General features: G+C 46.7%; 1 protein-coding gene across 4 annotated transcripts in view; it reads left to right on the top strand.

Moving 5' to 3' along the window:
* The window catches only part of MTO1 (mitochondrial tRNA translation optimization 1), a 35652-nt gene that overhangs the window by 7624 nt on the left and 9995 nt on the right, over positions 1 to 18033 (top strand). For 2 of the 4 annotated variants that reach the window (XR_016233369.1, XR_016233370.1), the window contains exons 4-9: positions 4479 to 4768; positions 7759 to 7871; positions 7992 to 8182; positions 8768 to 8898; positions 9520 to 9735; positions 10346 to 10517. Coding sequence is in view for 2 of the 4 variants with exons in the window: in XM_051854155.2 (XP_051710115.1) it covers positions 4479 to 4768; positions 7759 to 7871; positions 7992 to 8182; positions 8768 to 8898; positions 9531 to 9735; positions 10346 to 10517 (1102 nt within the window). In the remaining 2 variants the exon portion in view is untranslated. The remainder of the gene's footprint in view (positions 1 to 4478; positions 4769 to 7758; positions 7872 to 7991; positions 8183 to 8767; positions 8899 to 9519; positions 9736 to 10345; positions 10518 to 18033) is intronic. The other 2 variants (XM_051854155.2, NM_001171292.1) reach the window with 1 other exon arrangement.

Below are 18033 nucleotides of genomic sequence, written 5' to 3'. Positions count from 1 at the left end.
TCTTTCTTTTTTATTTATTTATTTGACAGGTAGAGTTATAGACAGTGAGAGAGAGAGAAAGGTCTTCCTTCCACTGGTTCACTCCCCAAATGGCCACCATGGCCGGCACTGTGCCAATCCTCCTGGTCTCCCATGCGGGTGCAGGCGCCCAAGCACTTGGGCCATTCTCCACTGCCCTCCTGGGCCACAGCAGAGAGCTGCACTGGAAGAGGAGCAACTGGGACTAGAACCCGGTGCCCATATGGGATACCGGCGCCGCAGGCGGAGGATTAGCCAAGTGAGCCACAGCGCCAGCCCCAGGGTATTTCCTTCTATTGGTTGTTTTTTTTTTTTGTTTGTTTGTTTGTTTGTTTTTTTGAGATTTATTTATTTGAAAGAGTTACACAGAGAGAGGAGAGGCAGATAGAGAGTGAGAGAGAGAGAGGTCTTCCATACGATGGTTCATTCCCCAATTGGCACCGATCCAAAGCCAGGAGCCAAGAGCTTCCTCCAGGTCTCCCACGTGGTTGCAGGGTCCCAAGGACTTGGGCCATCTTCCACTGCTTTCCCAGGCCAAAGCAGAGAGCTGGATTGGAAGTAGAGCAGCCGGGTCTCGAACCGGCACCCATATAGGATGTCAGCTCTTCAGGCAAGGGTGTTAACCCACTGTGCCACAGCGCCAGCCTCACCTTCTGTTGTTTTTCCGTGCTCTATTTCTGCAACTTTTCTCCCTTCCCGGATGCTCTCTTTCATGTACATAGCTTTCTTCAAATGCCTGGGGAACATTGGTTGTTTGTTCAAGGTTTTAAATGAGACACTGAGGCACTAAGTGGAAGATTTTTATGTACATAGTTAATTTTATTGCTAGCCTGACTAGAGTGGTGATCAATAATTGAACTGGCCTTTTTTGAGGAATTCCTAAATGCTTTTATTTATTTATTTATTTATTTGAGAGGCAGTGTTAGAGAGAGAGACAGAGACAGAGAGAGGTCTTCCATCCACTAGTTCGCTCCCCAAATGGCTGCAATGACTGGAGCTGGGCCAATCTGAAGCCAGGAGCCAGGAACTTCTTCTGGGCCTCCCACAAGGGTGCAGGGCCCCAAGCACTTAAACCATCTTCCATTACTTTTGCAGGCCACCAGCAGGGAGCCGGATTGGAAGTAAAACAGCCGGGACTTGAACCAGCACCCATATGGGATGCTGGTGCCATAGGCGGAGGCGTAACCTATGCCACAGCACTGGCCCCAGTGCTAATTTTTTGCTATTTTTTGCCCTGTTGTTATAGATATAACTATAATTTTTTTTAAAGATTGATTTATTTATTTGAAAAGCAGAGTTACAGAGTGAGGGAATGACAGAGAGAGAGATCTTCCATCTGCTAGTTCACTACCCAAGTGGCTACAACAGCTGGGACTGGGCTGAGCTGAAACCAGGAACTAGGAGCTTCATTTGGATCTCCCTCATGGGTGGCAGGGGCCCATGTACTTGGACCATCTTCCACTGCTTTCTCAGGCATGTAGCAGGGAGCTGGATCAGAACTAGAGCAGCCGGAACTTTAACAAGGGCCCATTTTGGATGCTAGCATTGTAGGAAGCAGCTTTTCTTGCTGTGCCACAGCACTATCCTTCTAATTTTTTTTAATGTGGTAAAGTATATATTAAAAAATATGCATACATTATTAAAAAGCTTACCATTTTGATCATTTAAAAGTGTACAAATCAATGTTGTTTGTTTAGTCTGTTCACAATGCCATACAACCAGCACTACTATCCATCTTTTTCATCATCTCAAGTTGAAATTCCCTATCCATTAAATGGTAATACCCTATTATCTGAAGAATAAACCTCCATTATTCTGTACGATAAAACTTTCTAGGGATAAAACCTTAATATATTAGCTTCACCTGTTTATTTTATTTTAGCCCCAATATTCATTCCTGCATTTCTCAGTTCTCTTTCTCAATTCTCCATTTAATGTTGCTTTGTAGGGCAAATTAGTTCATTCTCTCTTTTTTTTTTTTTTTTTTTTTTGCTTTGCCGAGTGCTTTATTCCATGGACAGAGCCCAGAGGCTGTGAACCCCACGCGGTGCCGACGAGACCCCTCCCACTACCTCCCCCCACCCCCGGCCCGTCTCAGGAGACGATGGACGGACGCGGGGCCTCAGTAGGTGACCCGGTACACGGAGGCACAGTCCCCGGCACCCGTAACGACCAGGTGGCTGTCGCTGGACACGTCGCAGCACAAGATGGCGGTGGCCTCGGGCACCTGGAACACCTTGGCGCCCAGGGGCATCGCGTAGATGCTGACCAGGTCGTCCGTGCCCACGCTCACCCACCAGTGGCCAAAGGCTGAGAACCTGAGCGCTAGGATGGCGCTGTCCTTGTGCCCAGCCATGCGTGCCTGGCTGCCGTCGGGCCGCCGCAGCCACTGCTGCCCGTTCGCCAGGTCCAGCAGCAGCCAGTCTTCCTGGGGGCAGTGGGCCAGGCTCATGATCTGGGACTCCAGCAGGTACTGCAGGGGTGGCCCCGCGGCACGCAGGTCCCAGCAGCGCAGGCACGCGTCCAGGCCGCCCGCCCACACCTGCTGGTCTCTGACCGCGATGCTGTTGGTGCAGTTTGGGGGCCGGGGAGGTCCCTGACCATGCTCCAACTGCGCAGGTCCCACGTCCTGACCATGCCGTCAGTGAAGCTGGCCGCAAGGTGGAGGATTAGCCTAGTGAGCTGCGGCGCCGGCCAGCAGTTTTTTCTTAATGTGCATCTTTCATGAACTTTTTGAAGACTCCCCCCCTCCACCCTTGTTAAAAGATTTATTTATTTGAAAGGTAGAGCAACAGAGAGAGACAGAGATCTTCCATCCATTGGTATACTCCCCAAATGGTTGCAACTGCTTTGGCCTGTCAAAGCCAGAAGCCTGGAATTCCATCTGGGTTTCCCATGTAGGTGGCAATTTAGGTGACAACTTGGGCCATCTTCCTCAGCCTTCCTAGGCACATTAGCAGGAAGTGAGACAGAAAGCAGAGCAGCTAGAACGGTGCTCCAACATGGGATGCCAGTGTCACATGAACTTTTTGAAGTACTCTAGTATATTTTTGGGAGATACAAAGTTGTTGGAAGAACATTAACTGACTCGGTAAAGGGGAGATAGCTAAAACTCCGTGTCTGAAGGGAGATATCGTTAGTTCAACCTCCAATGGCCGCCACGGCCGGTGCGCTGCGGCCGGCGCACCGCGCTGATCCGAAGGCAGGAGCCAGGTACTCATCCTGGTCTCCCATGGGGTGCAGGGCCCAAGCACTTGGGCCATCCTCCACTGCACTGCCTGTGCCACAGCAGAGAGCTGGCCTGGAAGAAGGGCAACCGGGACAGAATCCGGCGCCCCGACCAGGACTAGAACCCGGTGTGCCGGCACCGCAAGGTGGAGGATTAGCCTAGTGAGCCGTGGCGCCAGCCCAATATATATTATATATATATACACACACACACATATATACACACATATCTGTTTGTCAGTAAGCTTGAAAAGAAGAACAATTTTTTTTTTTTTTTTTTTAATTCTTTCCAAAGTTTCTAGAGACTTGGGAACAGACATTTAGTGTCGCTCCCCCTCTTCATGGAGGAACGACACAAGACCCTGCCTAGGCTTCATATCCGAGTCACGGCACCATTATGTCGCTCCCCCTCTTCGCAGAGGAACGACACTGAATCCTGCGCTGTTCTTTTGTCTGCTCGGCCTTCCCCGGGTTTGCTGCTGGTTCTTCCCTGGTTGGCTACCGTCCCTTCCACCTCCGTGGAAGGGCGGTTCCCCCTGCCACTTTCCCCACTTCCGCGGGGGAGCGGCACACTGCCGGCTGGTTCTCTCGGGGGCTGCTCAGATGTTCCTCAGGTGTTTCTGGTGCATGTTGTCTCTCTCCTCCTTTATAGTCCTCTTCCACCAATCCCAACTCTGCTACCCACACGCCGAGTACGCTGCTCTCCTCCAATCAGGAGCAGGTCCTACAGCTTATTGGTTGAACTGGAGGCAGCTGTGTAGAAGCTGTTTCCTCCTCTCCCAGCGCCATATTGTGGGAGAGCAGATGCATAGAATAAGTCTTAATTCCAGTAACTTAGTCTAGTCCGAGTTGCTCCCAGTTGCTCCCCACAATTTAGCCCAGCAGTTAAGATTCCTGTGTTTCACTTCAGGGTGCCTGGGCTCGATTCTCAATTCTGGCTCCTGACCCCAGCTTCCTGCCAGTCCAGAGCCTGGGAGGCCGTAGTGATGGCTCTGCTAATTGGCTTCCTGCCACTCGTTTCGGAGACTAGAATGTGTTCCTGGCTCCAGCCTCAGCCTGGTCTAGCCCCAGTCATTACAGGCATTTGGAGAATGAGCTAGTGGATTTGAGTTGTCTTTCTGCTTCTAAAAAAAAAAAAAAAGGACTGACAGTTTTTTTGTGGCTTTAATGAAAACTAGTCACATTCCACTTTGACCTGTGGTAACAGAAAATGATTTTGCTTTTTTATTTAGTGGATGGAAGCACAGTATATGCGGACAGTGTGATTCTGACTACTGGGACATTTCTAAGAGGCACAGTTGTGATTGGATTGGAGATGCATCCAGCAGGACGTTTAGGAGATCAGCCTTCCATAGGGTTGGCTCAGACTCTGGAGAAGTTGGGGTTTGCAGTGGGAAGGTTGAAGACTGGGACTCCACCCCGAATTGCCAAAGAGTCCATTAATTTCAGCATTCTAAACAAGCAGACACCAGATGATCCGCCCAAACCGTTCAGCTTTATCAATGAGACGGTGTGGATTAAGGTAAGGTAGTTTATGAACACCTAGAATAACTATTGGCTCTTCACAGCAGGAGGTAGCCTAGTCATTTCTTTTTCTTTCCTTTTGTGGCAATAACTCACTTTACTATAGTTTAGAGTACAAAGAAATGATGTTTAAAAGGATTAGCTAACTTGGCTAATTGATTATTACCCCACAAATAATTTTACTTATTTTGTAAATTAAACTTTTAAAAAACAATTTTACAGAAAAGTTGTGAAAGTATTATAGCAAATTCCTAAAAACAATTGGAAGTCACCTGTAATTAATATTTTATATTTCTCTCTGTGTAATCATTTACAGATGGAAATACAGATACTTGCAGAGATCATGAGCCTTTACCTCTAAATATTTCAGACCATATTTTTATTTTATTTTCCCCAAAGAAACCTTTTATTTAAGGAATACAAGCTTCATGCATTTCATAAGTGCAACTTTAGGAAGTACAGTGATTCTTCCCACTGTACCCACACCTCCTCTTCCCTCTCCCATTCCCAGTCCGATTCTCCACTAAGATAATTTTTAATTAACTTTATACACAGAAAACCAACTCTATACTAAGTAAAGAGTTCAACAATTTGCACTGAAAAAAAATAAACCTGTTCTTCAACAGTCAAGACAAGGGCTGTTCAAGGTCATTGCATCTTGAAATTAATTTCCCTTTCTTTTTTTAGAAAGTTAATTAACTTTAAAGAAGCACCCAAGAATGATACATCTTTTGTGAGCACTTAGACATAATTATAATACAAATCTTTGAGAACAGAGGTTCTGCATGGGAAGTTAGTGCACAGTGACTCTTGTTAATTTAACAATTAACACTCTTTATGCGTGATGTCAGTGATCACCCGAGGCTCTTGACATGAGCTGCCTAGGCTATGGAATCCTTTTGAATCCACAAACTCCGTTAGTATTTAGACAAGGCCAAAAACAAAGTGGAAGTTCTCTCCTTCCTTCAAAGTACCTCCTTCTTTGATGGCCACTTCTTTTTGTGGGGTCTCACTCACAGAGATCCTTCATGTAGAACATTTTTTGCTATAGTATCTTGACTTTCCATCACATATTTTTTAAATTAAAGAATTAATGGGGCTGGCGCTGCCGCTCACTAGGCTAATCCTCCTCCTGCAGCGCCGGTACTCTGGGTTCTAGTCCCGGTCGGGGCGCCGATTCTGTCCTGGTTGCCCCTCTTCCAGTCCAGCTCTCTGCTGTGGCTGGGGAAGGCAGTGAAGGATGGCCCAAGTGCTTGGGCCCTGCACCTGCATGGGAGACCAGGAGGAAGCAGCTGGCTCCTGGCTTCGGATCGGCGCAGCACGCCGGCCATAGTAGCCATATGGGAGGTGAACCAACGGAAGGAAGACCTTTCTCTCTGTCTCTCTCATTGTCTAACTCTTTCTGTCAAAAAAAAAAAAAAAGAAAAGAAAAGAAAGAATGTATATTGTGTGTTTAGGACAGAGGATTAATAACATTTTTTTTTCTAGTTTCTGGTGTTATCCTGATGAGTGGCTCCAACTGCTCTATTTTATTCTTTGCTTCGATAAAATGCAAATTATGATGATACTTTTTTATTGTTTAATTTTAAGTTTTTATTGTAAATTTCCAGGTCTTCACAAAGCAGGGGAATAATATAATTAAGCTATATGTCCATCACCCAGTTTCATCAAGTAGCATTTTGGCATCCTTATTTCCTCTTTTTTCCTGAATGCTTTTTTATGCTGAGTTTAAAGGAACAACCCCAGACATCACATATTTCCCTTATTAATACTTGGATGGTTATCTTTATTAGCTATGAACTTTAAGAAAAAAATGCCATTATCACACCTAATAAAATACAATTTTTTTAAGATTTATTTATTTTATTTGAAAGGCAGAGTTAGAGAGAGGCAGAGACAGAGAGAAAGAGAGAGGTCTTCCATCTGCTGGTTCACTCCCCAATTGGCCTCAACGTCTGAGCTACGCTGATCCGAAGCCAGGAGCCAGGATCTTCTTCTGGGTCTCCCATGTGGGTGCAGGGGCCCAAGGACTTGGGCCATCTTCCACTGCCTTTCCAGACCATAGCAGAGGCCTGGATCACAAGTGAAGCAGTGGGGACTCAGATTGGTGCCTATGTGGGATGCCAGCACTGCAGGCAGTGGCATTACCCACTACTTCACAGCGCCAGCCCCCATAATTTCTTAGCATCTATATTTAGTGTTTAGTTGCCCATAATTGTCTGAAAAACATTTTTTAAAGTTGTTTTATTTGAACCAGGAACCAAATAAAGTCCACACATTGCATTGGAGAATATGTTTTGTAATAGTAACCTTCCATTTTTTTCTTTTTAATATTTATATATTGAAAAAGTTGGGGCCGGCGCCGCGGCTCAGTAGGCTAATCCTCCGCCTTGCAGCACCAACACACCGGGTTCTAGTCCTGGTCGGGGCACCGGATTTTGTCCTAGTTGCCCCTCTTCCAGGCCAGCTCTCAGCTGTGGCCCAGGAGTGCAGTGGAGGATGGCCCAAGTGCTTGGGCCCTGCACCCCGTGGGAGACCAGGAAAAGCACCTGGCTCCTGCCTTCGGATCAGCGCGGTGCGCCGGCCGCAGCGCACCGGCCGCGGTGGCCATTGGATGGTGAACCAATGGCAAAGGAAGACTTTTCTCTCTGTCTCTCTCTCTCACTGTCCACTCTGCCTGTCAAAAAAAAAAAATTGAGGCCTTTGCCTCTAGAATATCTGTAGTCTAGTTTTGTCTGGCTGTGTTGCTGTTGTACCGTATTTCTCTACCTGTTTCCTGTACTCTGTAAGTTAGACCTAGAGGTTGCTTATATTTAGGAAATCTTTGGGGTTGTTGATTTTTGACAAGAATGGCTTATAAGCTATACTGGGCATTATGCGTGGATTTACTGTCTAGAAAGTTAGCACATATTGTGTGGAATTTATTTGAGGAAGTGGCAGATTAGTAGGGAAGCAAAACAAGCTTATATCTGGTTACTGTTTCTTTAGCCAGAAGATCAGCTGCCATGTTACATGACTCACACGAATCCTAAAGTGGATGAAATTGTCCTTGAGAACCTTCACCTTAATAGTCACGTTAAAGAAACTACCAGAGGGCCTCGGTAAGGACAAGCTATTAATTAGTGCTCAGTTATTTTAAGGAATGATGCAAACTCTCTTTTGTTCACTTCGGTTTTTAAAATTTTAATGTCATAAAAAAAATTTTTAATGTCCTATTACAGATACTGTCCCTCCATTGAATCAAAGGTTTTGCGTTTTCCCAATCGCCTGCATCAGGTTTGGCTGGAACCTGAAGGATTGGATTCTGATCTTATCTACCCCCAAGGCTTATCTGTGACGCTACCAGCTGAATTACAAGAGAAAATGATTGCGTGCATCAGAGGCTTGGAGAAAGCTAAAATGATTCAGCCAGGTAAAGAGCGTCACAACTGCCCTTCAGTGTAAGCTCAGCATGGCCTTAGCTGTCAGTGAGGAGGGTTTGGCTACAGTTAGTGTGGTTGCTTAGAGTCGCAGAAGATGAAGCCCAACATAAGTACATTTAAAATCTTTTTTGCTTTTGAAGGGCATTTTTTGTTAACAGGCAGAGTGGACAGCAGTGAGAGAGAGACAGGGAGAAAGGTCTTCCCTTGCCGTTGGTTCACCCTCCAATGGCCACTGCGGCCGGCGTGCTGCGGCCGGCGCACTGCACTGATCCAAAGCCAGGGAGCCAGGTGCTTCTCCTGGTCTCCCATGCGGGTGCAGGGCCCAAGCACTTGGACCATCCTCCACTGTACTCCCGGGCCACAGTAGAGATCTGGACTGGACGAGGAGCAACCGGGATAGAATCCAACGCTTTGACCGGGACTAGAACCTGGTGTGCCGGCACCGTAGGCAAAGGATTAGCCTAGTGAGCCGTGGCGCCGGCCTTGAAGGGCATTTGATAGTAATCTTTGTATCTCTTCCTAGAGGCAAATCCAGCTCCGTTTTACTCATTTCATGTTCTTTATTCTTTGGTCAGGCTACGGTGTTCAGTATGATTACTTAGATCCCCGTCAGATCAGTCCTTCCCTCGAGACTCATCTGGTTCAGCGGCTCTTCTTTGCGGGACAGATAAATGGCACCACTGGTTACGAGGAAGCGGCAGCTCAGGTAAGGGCTGTTCCAATGTTACTGTAAACTGAAAGGGTCTGCTTGGCTGGTATTCTGTCTTTTAATATGTTATGTAAACAACATAGATCTGAGGTACAACTGGTAACTCTAATAGAAAACTGCTGTTTCAGGACATGTGGGGGTGGCCATTGTATATAATAGGATTTTAAAAACACCTGTGACTTTATTACTCCCAAAATCATAGATCTAGTATTGTATTTTGATTATATTTATTATGTTGCTTCTGAAATTTAAAAAAGAAAAGTTCTTTTGACATAATTTTATTAAGAATTATATTGTTTTTATAAATGGGAAATTATGTTAATTTATTTTAATTTATGTTAATAGGTATGAAAAAGCTAGAAAAGTCTCACATGTGGATTTTTTAAAAAAGCCTCCAGGCTTATCTGGAATACTAGGTATTTCTGGAACAGTGAATCATAGCATGCTGATGTATGTGGCCCATATTCTGTTTCTGAATTGTAGGTCACATTTCCCACCTCTGTTATATTCCTCATGGGCAGTGCCTGTTTCCTTCTTGCCCTGTGCTGTTCTTCCCAGGTAGTGTTCTGAATAGGATAGCTCTTTGTTCAGTTCGTAATGGCCTTTTAAACATTTCAGTCCTCTTGTAGGGTGTGATAGCCGGAATCAATGCCAGTCTTCGAGTCAGCCGCAAGCCTCCCTTTGTCGTCAGCCGAACAGAAGGCTACATTGGAGTTTTGATTGATGACCTCACCACGCTGGGCACTAGTGAACCATACCGCATGTTTACCAGCAGAGTGGAGTTCCGTCTGTCATTGCGCCCTGATAATGCCGACAGCCGACTCACGTTCCGAGGTAACACTCATTGAGCCCTGAAACCTAGTTTACTCCTCTTTGAAACCTCTCTGAGGGTGAATGTTATGGTGTGGTGGGTTAAGCTGCAACTTGGGATACCCACAAGCCCCAGCCGTTGTGGGCATTTGGGAAGTGAACCAGTGAATGGAAGAGTTCTCTGTCTCTCCCTCTCTCTCTGTCATTTCACCTTTCAAGTAAATAATTCTTGATTTTTTTTTTTAAGATTTATTGTTTATTTACTTGAAAGGTAGAGTTAAGAGAGACGGGCAGAGACAAAGAGAGAAAGAGCTCTTCCATTTGCTGGTTCACTCCCCAAATGCCCACAATGGCTGGGGCTGAACCGGAACAAAGCCCGGAGCCAGGAGCTTCATCAGGATCTCCCATATGGGTACATGGGCCCAAGCACCACCTTCTGCTTTCATGGGTGCCTTAGTAGGGAGCTGGATCAGAAGCAGAGCAGCCAGTACTTGAACCAGTGCACATATGGGATGCCTGCATTGCAAGCAGCAGCCTAACCCACTGTGCCACAACATCAGCCCCAACCCCATAAATTTCTTTAAAAGAAAAAAAAAAAAGAAACTTCTCATTTTATCCTCTCTCTCTGTCCTAGGGTATGAGGAAGCTGGCTGTGTGTCCCAACAGCGATATGAAAGAGCTTGTTGGATGAAGTCTTCTCTAGAGGAGGGCATCTCTGTATTGAAATCCATTGAATTTTCAAGCTATAAATGGAAACAATTAATCCCAGAGGCTTCTATAAGTATTACTAAAAGTCATCCTGTGAGGTATGCACTTTACCTTTCTCACTTTTTTTTTTTTTTTTTTTTTTTGACAGAGTGGACAGTGAGAGAGAGATGGAGAGAAAGGTCTTCCTTTTGCCATTGGTTCACCCTCCAATGGCCGTCGCGGCTGGCGCACTGCAGCCAGAGCACCGCGCTGATCCAAAGGCAGGAGCCAGGTGTTTCTCCTGGTCTCCCATGCGGGTGCAGGGCCCAAGCACTTGGGCCATCCTCCACTGCACTCCCGGGTCATAGCAGAAAGCTGGCCTGGAAGAGGGGCAACCGGGACAGAATCCAGTGCCCCGACTGGGACTAGAACCTGGTGTGCCAGCGCCGCAAGGCGGAGGATTAGCCTATTGAACCACGGCGCTGGCCACCTTTCTCACTTTTTAACCCAAAAAATGTGATTCCAGAGAGACGGTACCTATAGATTCTTTACCTAAACATTTTATATATTTTTATTAAGATTTAATTCATTTATTTGAGAGGTAGAGTTACAGACAGTGAGAGGGAGAGACGGAGAGAAAGCTCTTCTGTCCATTGGTTCACTTGCCGACTGGCCGCAGTGGCTGGAGCTGCACCGATCCAAAGCCAGGAGCCGAGTGCTTCTTCCTGGTCTCCCATGCGAGTGCAGGGGCCCAAGGACTTGGACCATCTTCTACTGCTTTCCCAGGCCATAGTAGAGAGCTGGATGGGAAGAGGAGCAGCCGAGACTAAAACTGGTGCTCATATGAGATGCTGGTGCCACAGGCGGAGGATTAACCTATGGCACCATGGCACTGGTCCCACATTTTATTTTATTTTTAAAGATTTATTTATTTATTTGAAAGAGTTACAGAGAGAAAGGGAGAGAGATCATCCATCTGCTGGTTCACTCCCCAGATGTCTGCAGTGGCCATGGCTGGGCCAGGCTGAAGCTAGGAGTCAGGAGCTTCAGCTGGGTCTCCCACGTGAGTGGCAGAGGCCCAAGTACTTGGGCCATCTTCTGCTGCTTTTCCCAGGTTGCTAGCAGAGAGCTGGATTGGAAGTGCAGCTGTCAGAACATGAACTGGTATAGGATTCCGGAGTCTCACGTGGCAGCTTCGCCTGCTACACTGCAACTCCAGCCCCTACATAAACATTTTAAATGAACGAAATTTTATTTTAGCTCCTTTTCAGAATCTTTTAGATGTAACTCATCTACTTCTTGAGTATTAAAAATATGTATGATTTTATGAGTGGATAGAGGAGAGGAGTTCCAAGGCTCCATGCATAGAGTGAGTGATATCAGGAAGAGAGAAATGTTGCTTACTTTGGTTTGATCAGTACATAGTGCATACACTTGTTGAAATGTCACGTTGTACTCCGTAGATATGTGCAATTGTTGTGTGTTGATCAAAAGAAAAGTAAGTAGATAGAAATGCAAATTAACCTGATTGGTCATGTATATGACTATGTGTATTGAATTGTTACACTGTACCACATAAATAAGTCTTAAAAGCAAATTTGAGGGAACATGATGCTCAACCTCAAATTTAAAAAAAATTATATATATATGTATATTCTAACACTGAACTTTTAGGAAAAAGAGCTACAGTCTTTAAATTACTTGCAAAGCATTTGAAAACTGATTAATATTAGAAGCTAAGTTTACTTTAAAAATTTCTGCCATTATACCATGGTGTTCGGTATTTGTATAAAACTGCAAATCTCAGTCATCATTTATATATAATCTAAGTAATTTTTATTTTTTATATAGTTTCTCTGCAGCTCCCATTCCTAAGATTTAGGAAGCCCAAACCTAGAAATACAGTTATCTGTGTTCTAGGCTTCGAGCAATGAGTGTGGTCTCATTGTCATGAGCTACAACAAAGGAAACCCTTTAAACACAGTAGAGTATTTATGAATTCTGACTCACGTGAAGACTTCCTTGCTGCATTTTAGATTGTTTTGTCCTTGTTTTCATTATTCTAGTTATATTGACTCTGGGTCTAAAGGACATTAATATAAAACATTTTTGCTCTTGAGATATATTCCTAATGACTTTGCATAATTAAAAATCTGTATATTTCACCATTGATTTTACCCATTATAGACTGAAAACTGGTGCAGCAGGTTAAGTTGCTGCTTACGATGTCCACATCCTATATTGGGGTGCTGGTTTCAGTTCCAGCTATTCCAGTTCTGATCCAGCTTGCTGCTGATGCAACTTGGGAGGCAACCAATGATGGCTTAAATGCTTGGAACCCTGCCAACATGCAAGACCCAGATGGAATTCCAAGTTCCTAGCTTCAGCTTGTGTGTGCGTGTTTGTTTTGTGTGTGTATGTCTCATTGTCTTTTAAGAAAATGAAAGTAAATATGGCCAGCGCCGCGGCTCACTAGGCTACTCCTCCGCCTTGCGGCGCCGGCACACCGGGTTCTAGTCCCGGTCGGGGCGCCGGATTCTGTCCCGGTTGCCCCTCTTCCAGGCCAGCCCTCTGCTGTGGCCCGGGAGTGCAGTGGAGGATGGCCCAAGTGCTTGGGCCCTGCACCCCATGGGAGACCAGGAGAAGCACCTGGCTCCTGCCTTTGGATCAGCGCGGTGCGCCAGCCGCAGCACACCAGCCGCGGCGGCCATTGGAGGGTGAACCAATGGCAAAAGGAAGACCTTTCTCTCCATCTCTCTCCCTCACTATCCACTCTGCCTGTCAAAAAAAATAAAAAGTAAATAAATAAAAATTTTTTAAAGATGTAAACTAATTAAGGTAGGAGAGGATGTCAAAGGGTATAAATCTATAATTTATTTACTTATTTATTTAATTTATTTGAAAGACAAAGGGACAGGGATCTCCCATTTGCTGGGTTCATTCCCCAAATACCTGCAGCATCCAGGTCTGGCCCAGGCTGAAGCCAGCACAGTCTCCCACATGGGTGGCAGGGACTCAGCCACTTGAACCATCACCTGCTGCCTCAGAGTGCATGTTAGCAGGAAGCTGGAATTGAGGCAGAACAGGAACTTGAACCTAAGCACTCTGCTGCACTTGCTGTACAGGTACCATACCTACCATGCTAAGTGCCTACCCCAGATCTACAGTTTTGTTGCTGAGAAGCATACTGTGCACATTGTTGGCATTTTTCTAGCAGCTATGGCTCTGGTATATTTTATCCTCCCTTTTTAGCTTCCATTTTTCTTGTGATAGTTTTTGTGGCCTTAAATATATGCTCATTTTATTCTCTAGTCTTTTTTTTTTTTTTTCAAGATTTATTTATTTAATTGAAAGATTTACACAGAGAAAGGGAGAGGTAGAGAGAGAGAGAGAGAGCTCTTCCATCCGCTAGTTCACTCTCCAGTTGGCCACAATGGCTGGCTGCGATGGTCTGAAGCCAGGAGCCAGGAGCTTCTTCTGGATCTCCCACGTGGGTGCAGGGGCCCAAGGACTTGGGCCATCTTCTGCTGCTTTCCCAGGCCATAGCAGAGAGCTGGATTAGAAGTGGAGCAGCCGGGACTCGAACGGGTGCCCATTTGGGATGCCAGCACTGCAGGTGGCGGCTTTACCCGCTACACCACCATGCCAGCCCCTATTCTCTAGCCTTTTTAAGTGCTCCTTCCTTAATTAGCAATCTGACATATTTCTATTTTGCTTTTATGTTACCAGGGTTATTATCATTATTGTAATTGAAATTTTAAATTGGTATTTATTATGGTCTAATATTTATCACCTTATTTTCACTTATTTATGATTCAATCACCTAAAGGCACTACTTCTTAATACTGTCATTTTGGGGATTAGGTTCTAACATACAAATTTGGGGAGAGACACCAACATTCAGACTACTGCTGGGTATATAACTGTTTACCAGGTATGTGGCTGGAAAAATGGCAGTAGTGTGAACAGTTTATAATTTACTCAGTCTCCAGCTCTGTCCTTGCTTATTTAAGTTAATTTTTTTTTGAGATTTATTTTTTATTTCAAAGGCAGAGATAGAGAGGAGGAGAGATAGAGAGAGAGATGTCTTCTGTCCGCTGGTTCACTCTCCCAATGACCACAACAGTTGGGGCTGGGCTAAGCCAAAGCTAGGAGCTTCTAATGTGTCTTCCACGGGGGTGCAGGGGCCCAAGGATCGGAAGTGGAGCGGCTGGGATTCGAACTGGCACCCCCTCCAGGCAGAGGCTTTGTCTTCTATACCACAGCACTGCCCCTGCTTGTTTAAATTTAAGAGAGCTAGGAAATAGGCCAGCGCCACGGCTCACTTGGCTAATCCTCCGCCTGTGGTGCCGGTACCCTGGGATATAGTCCGGGTTGGGGTGCCAGATTCTGTCCCGGTTGCTCCTTTTCCAGTCCAGCTCTCTGCTGTGGCCCGGGAGGACAGTGGAGGATGGCCCAAGTGCTTAGGCCCTGCACCCACATGGGAGACCAGGAGGAAGCACCTGGCTCCTGGCTTCGGATCGGCGCAGTGTGTTGGCTGTAGCAGCTATTTGGGGAGTGAACCAACGGAAAGGAAGACCTTTCTCTCTGTCTGTCTCACTGTCTAAGTCTGCCTATCAAAAAGAGCCAGAGAATGTATTTGGTATAGCAGTTAAATGCCACTTGGGGCTGGCGCTGCGGCTCACTAGGCTAATCCTCTGCCTGCGGCGCTGGCACACCGGATTCTAGTCCCGGTCAGGGTGCCGGATTCTGTTCCAGTTGCCCCTCTTCCAGGCCAGCTCTCTGCTGTGGCCCGGGAGTGCAGTGGAGGATGGCCCAAGTCCTTGGGCTCTGCACCCGCATGGGAGACCAGGAGAAGCATCTGGCTCCTGGCTTTGGATCAGCGTGATGTGCTGGCCACAGCGCGCCAGCCGTGGCGGCCATTGGAGGGTGAACCAACGGCAAAGGAAGACCTTTCTCTCTGTCTCTCTCTCACTGCCCACTCTGCGTGTCAAAAAAAAAAAAAAGATGCCACTTGGAATGCCTGCATCCCAGGTCAGAGTGCCTGGGCTCAGGTTCCAGCTCTCCTCCCCATTCATATTTGTGTGCACCCTGGGAAGCAGCAGATGGTGCCTCAAATAGTTGAGTCTCTGGCACTTGTGTGGGAGACCAAGATTGAGTTCCCAGTTCCTGACTTTGGCCTGACCCAGCCCCAGTTGTTTTGGACATTTGGGGAGTAATCCAGTGCATGGGAGATATTCCTCTCTGCATGAGTGCTGTGTTCTATAAGTTGAACCAGCCTCTGAACAGGTATTTCAGGGATACATAAAGATTACAGAGAAGCACATTGATGTATTTAGATAGCTCAGAAGTCTCTTACAGGTTCTGCTGAAGTGTGCTAATTTGTTCTTTGTGTCCCAGAGGTCTATGTTCTGAGGCTTAGACTTGATTCAAAGCTGGTCTCGAAGTTTAGACTTGAGAATAGCTCAAAATCTTATAAACATTGTTGTTGTTTTTGACATGCAGAGTTAGACAGTGAGAGAGAGAGAGACAGTGACAAAGGTCTTCCTTTCCTTTGGTTCACCACCCCCCAAGTGGCCGCTATGGCCAGTGCGTTGCAGGCGGAGCACTGCACTGATCCGAAGCCAGAAGCCAGGTGCTTCTCCTGGTCTCCCATGCGGGTGTAGTGCCCAAGGACCTGGGCCATCCTCCACTGCACTCCCGGGCTACAGCAGAGAGCTGGACTGGAAGAGGAGCAACCGGGACAGAATCCAACTGGGACTAGAACCCAATGTGCTGGCGCCACAGGCAGAGGATTAGCCTAGTGAACTGTGGTGCGGGCCTAACATTGTTTTAGAATCCTATGGTTCCATTGTTGCTTATCTTGGTAATGAGTTGACCTAATTCATCTACTAGAATATGACAACAATGACCTATTATTTGTAGTGAGAGAATTCCTGGGGCCAGTGCTGTGGCTCAGTGGATTAAAGCCACAGCCTGTAATGCCAGCATCCCATATGGGCACTGGTTCAATTCCTGGCTGCTCTACTTCCCATCTGGCTCCCTACTGGTGACCTGGGTAAGCAGTAGAAGGTGGCCCAAGTGCTTGGGCCCCTATACCCACATGAGACCCACAAGAAGCTCCTGGTTCCTGGCTTCAGCCTGGCCTAGTCCTGGCTGTTGCGGCCATTTGGGGGATGAACCAATGATGGGAAATCTCTCTCCTTCCCTCTGTAACTCTGCCTTTCAAATAAATAAATATTTTTTAAGAAGAGAGAGAATTCCTTGTCCTAGAGCAGGCCATCTGAAGAAGGGATATGGAGTTGAGCATCAGCAAACAGTGGTAATGCCGGACTGTGATAGAATATGGAATGCCAGCTCTGCAGACAGCGGATTAACCCACGGCACCACTAGCCCTGAAATTTTCTGTTCCTGTAAAAATTGCTACAGCAGTATTCCTTTAAATGAATTAGACTGAAAAAAAAGCATGTGTAAATGAAATAATAATTAACAGAGCAACAAATGGTTTGTAGTTAATTCTACCTTAGGAGAGAATCTGGGGTTGAGTTGGTACAGGGGTATGATATTGAAATACTGAAAGAGAAGATCTGGGCTGGCGCCGTGGCTCACTTGGTTAATCTTCTGCCTGTGGCTCTGTCATCCCATATGGGTGCCGGTTCTAGTCCCAGTTGCTCCTCTTCCAGTCCAGCTCTCTGCTGTGGCCCGGGAGGGCAGTGGAGGATGGCCCAAGTGCTTGGGCCCTGCACCCCATGGGAGACCAGGAGAAGCACCTGGCTCCTGGCTTCATATCGGTGCAGCGCCAGCCGTGGTAGCCATTTGGGGAATGAACCAACGGAAGGAAGACCTTTCTCTCTGTCTCTCTCTCTCTCACTATCTGTAACTCTACCTGTCAAATTAAAAAAAAAAAAAAAATGAAAGAGAAGATCTGGGACCAGCGCTGTGGCGCAGCGGGTTAACACCCTGGCCTGCAGTGCGGCATCCCATATGGCCACCAGTTCTAGACCCGGCCACTCCACTTCTAATCCAGCTTTCTGCTTTGGCCTGGGAAAGCAGTAGAAGATGGCCCAAATCCTTGGGCCCCTGCACCCACGTGGGAGACCCAGAAGAGGCTCCTGGCTTTGGATTGGCACAGCTCCGGCCATTGCGGCCAATTGGGGAGTGAACCAGCGGATGGAAGACATCTCCCTCTCTCTCTCTGCCTTTCTTTTTTCTTTTCTTTCTTTCTTTCTTTTTTTTTTTTTTGACAGGCAGAGTGGACAGTGAGAGAGAGACAGAGAGAAAGGTCTTCCTTTGGCGTTGGTTCACCCTCCAATGGCCGCCGCAGTCCGCGCGCTGCGCTGATCCGATGCCAGGAGCCAGGTATTTATCCTGGTCTCCCATGGGGTGCAGGGCCCAAGCATTTGGGCCATCCTCCACTGCACTCCCAGGCCACAGCAGAGAGCTGGCCTGGAAGAGGGGCAACCGGGACAGAATCCGGCGCCCCGACCGGGACTAGAACCTGGTGTGCCGGCGCCACAAGGTGGAGGATTAGCCTATTGAGCCACGGTGCCGGCCTCTCTCTGCCTTTCCTTTTCTCTCTGTAACTCTGACTTTCAAATAAATAAATAATTCTTTAAAAAAAAAAAGAAAGAGAGA

The sequence above is a fragment of the Oryctolagus cuniculus genome, chromosome 5, assembly GCF_051225735.1.
Source record: "Oryctolagus cuniculus isolate XC-2025 breed Fujian yellow rabbit chromosome 5, ASM5122573v1, whole genome shotgun sequence".
NCBI lineage: Eukaryota > Metazoa > Chordata > Mammalia > Lagomorpha > Leporidae > Oryctolagus > Oryctolagus cuniculus.
Note: the sequence above shows the minus strand (reverse complement) of the source record. Positions and strands in the feature narration are given on the sequence as shown.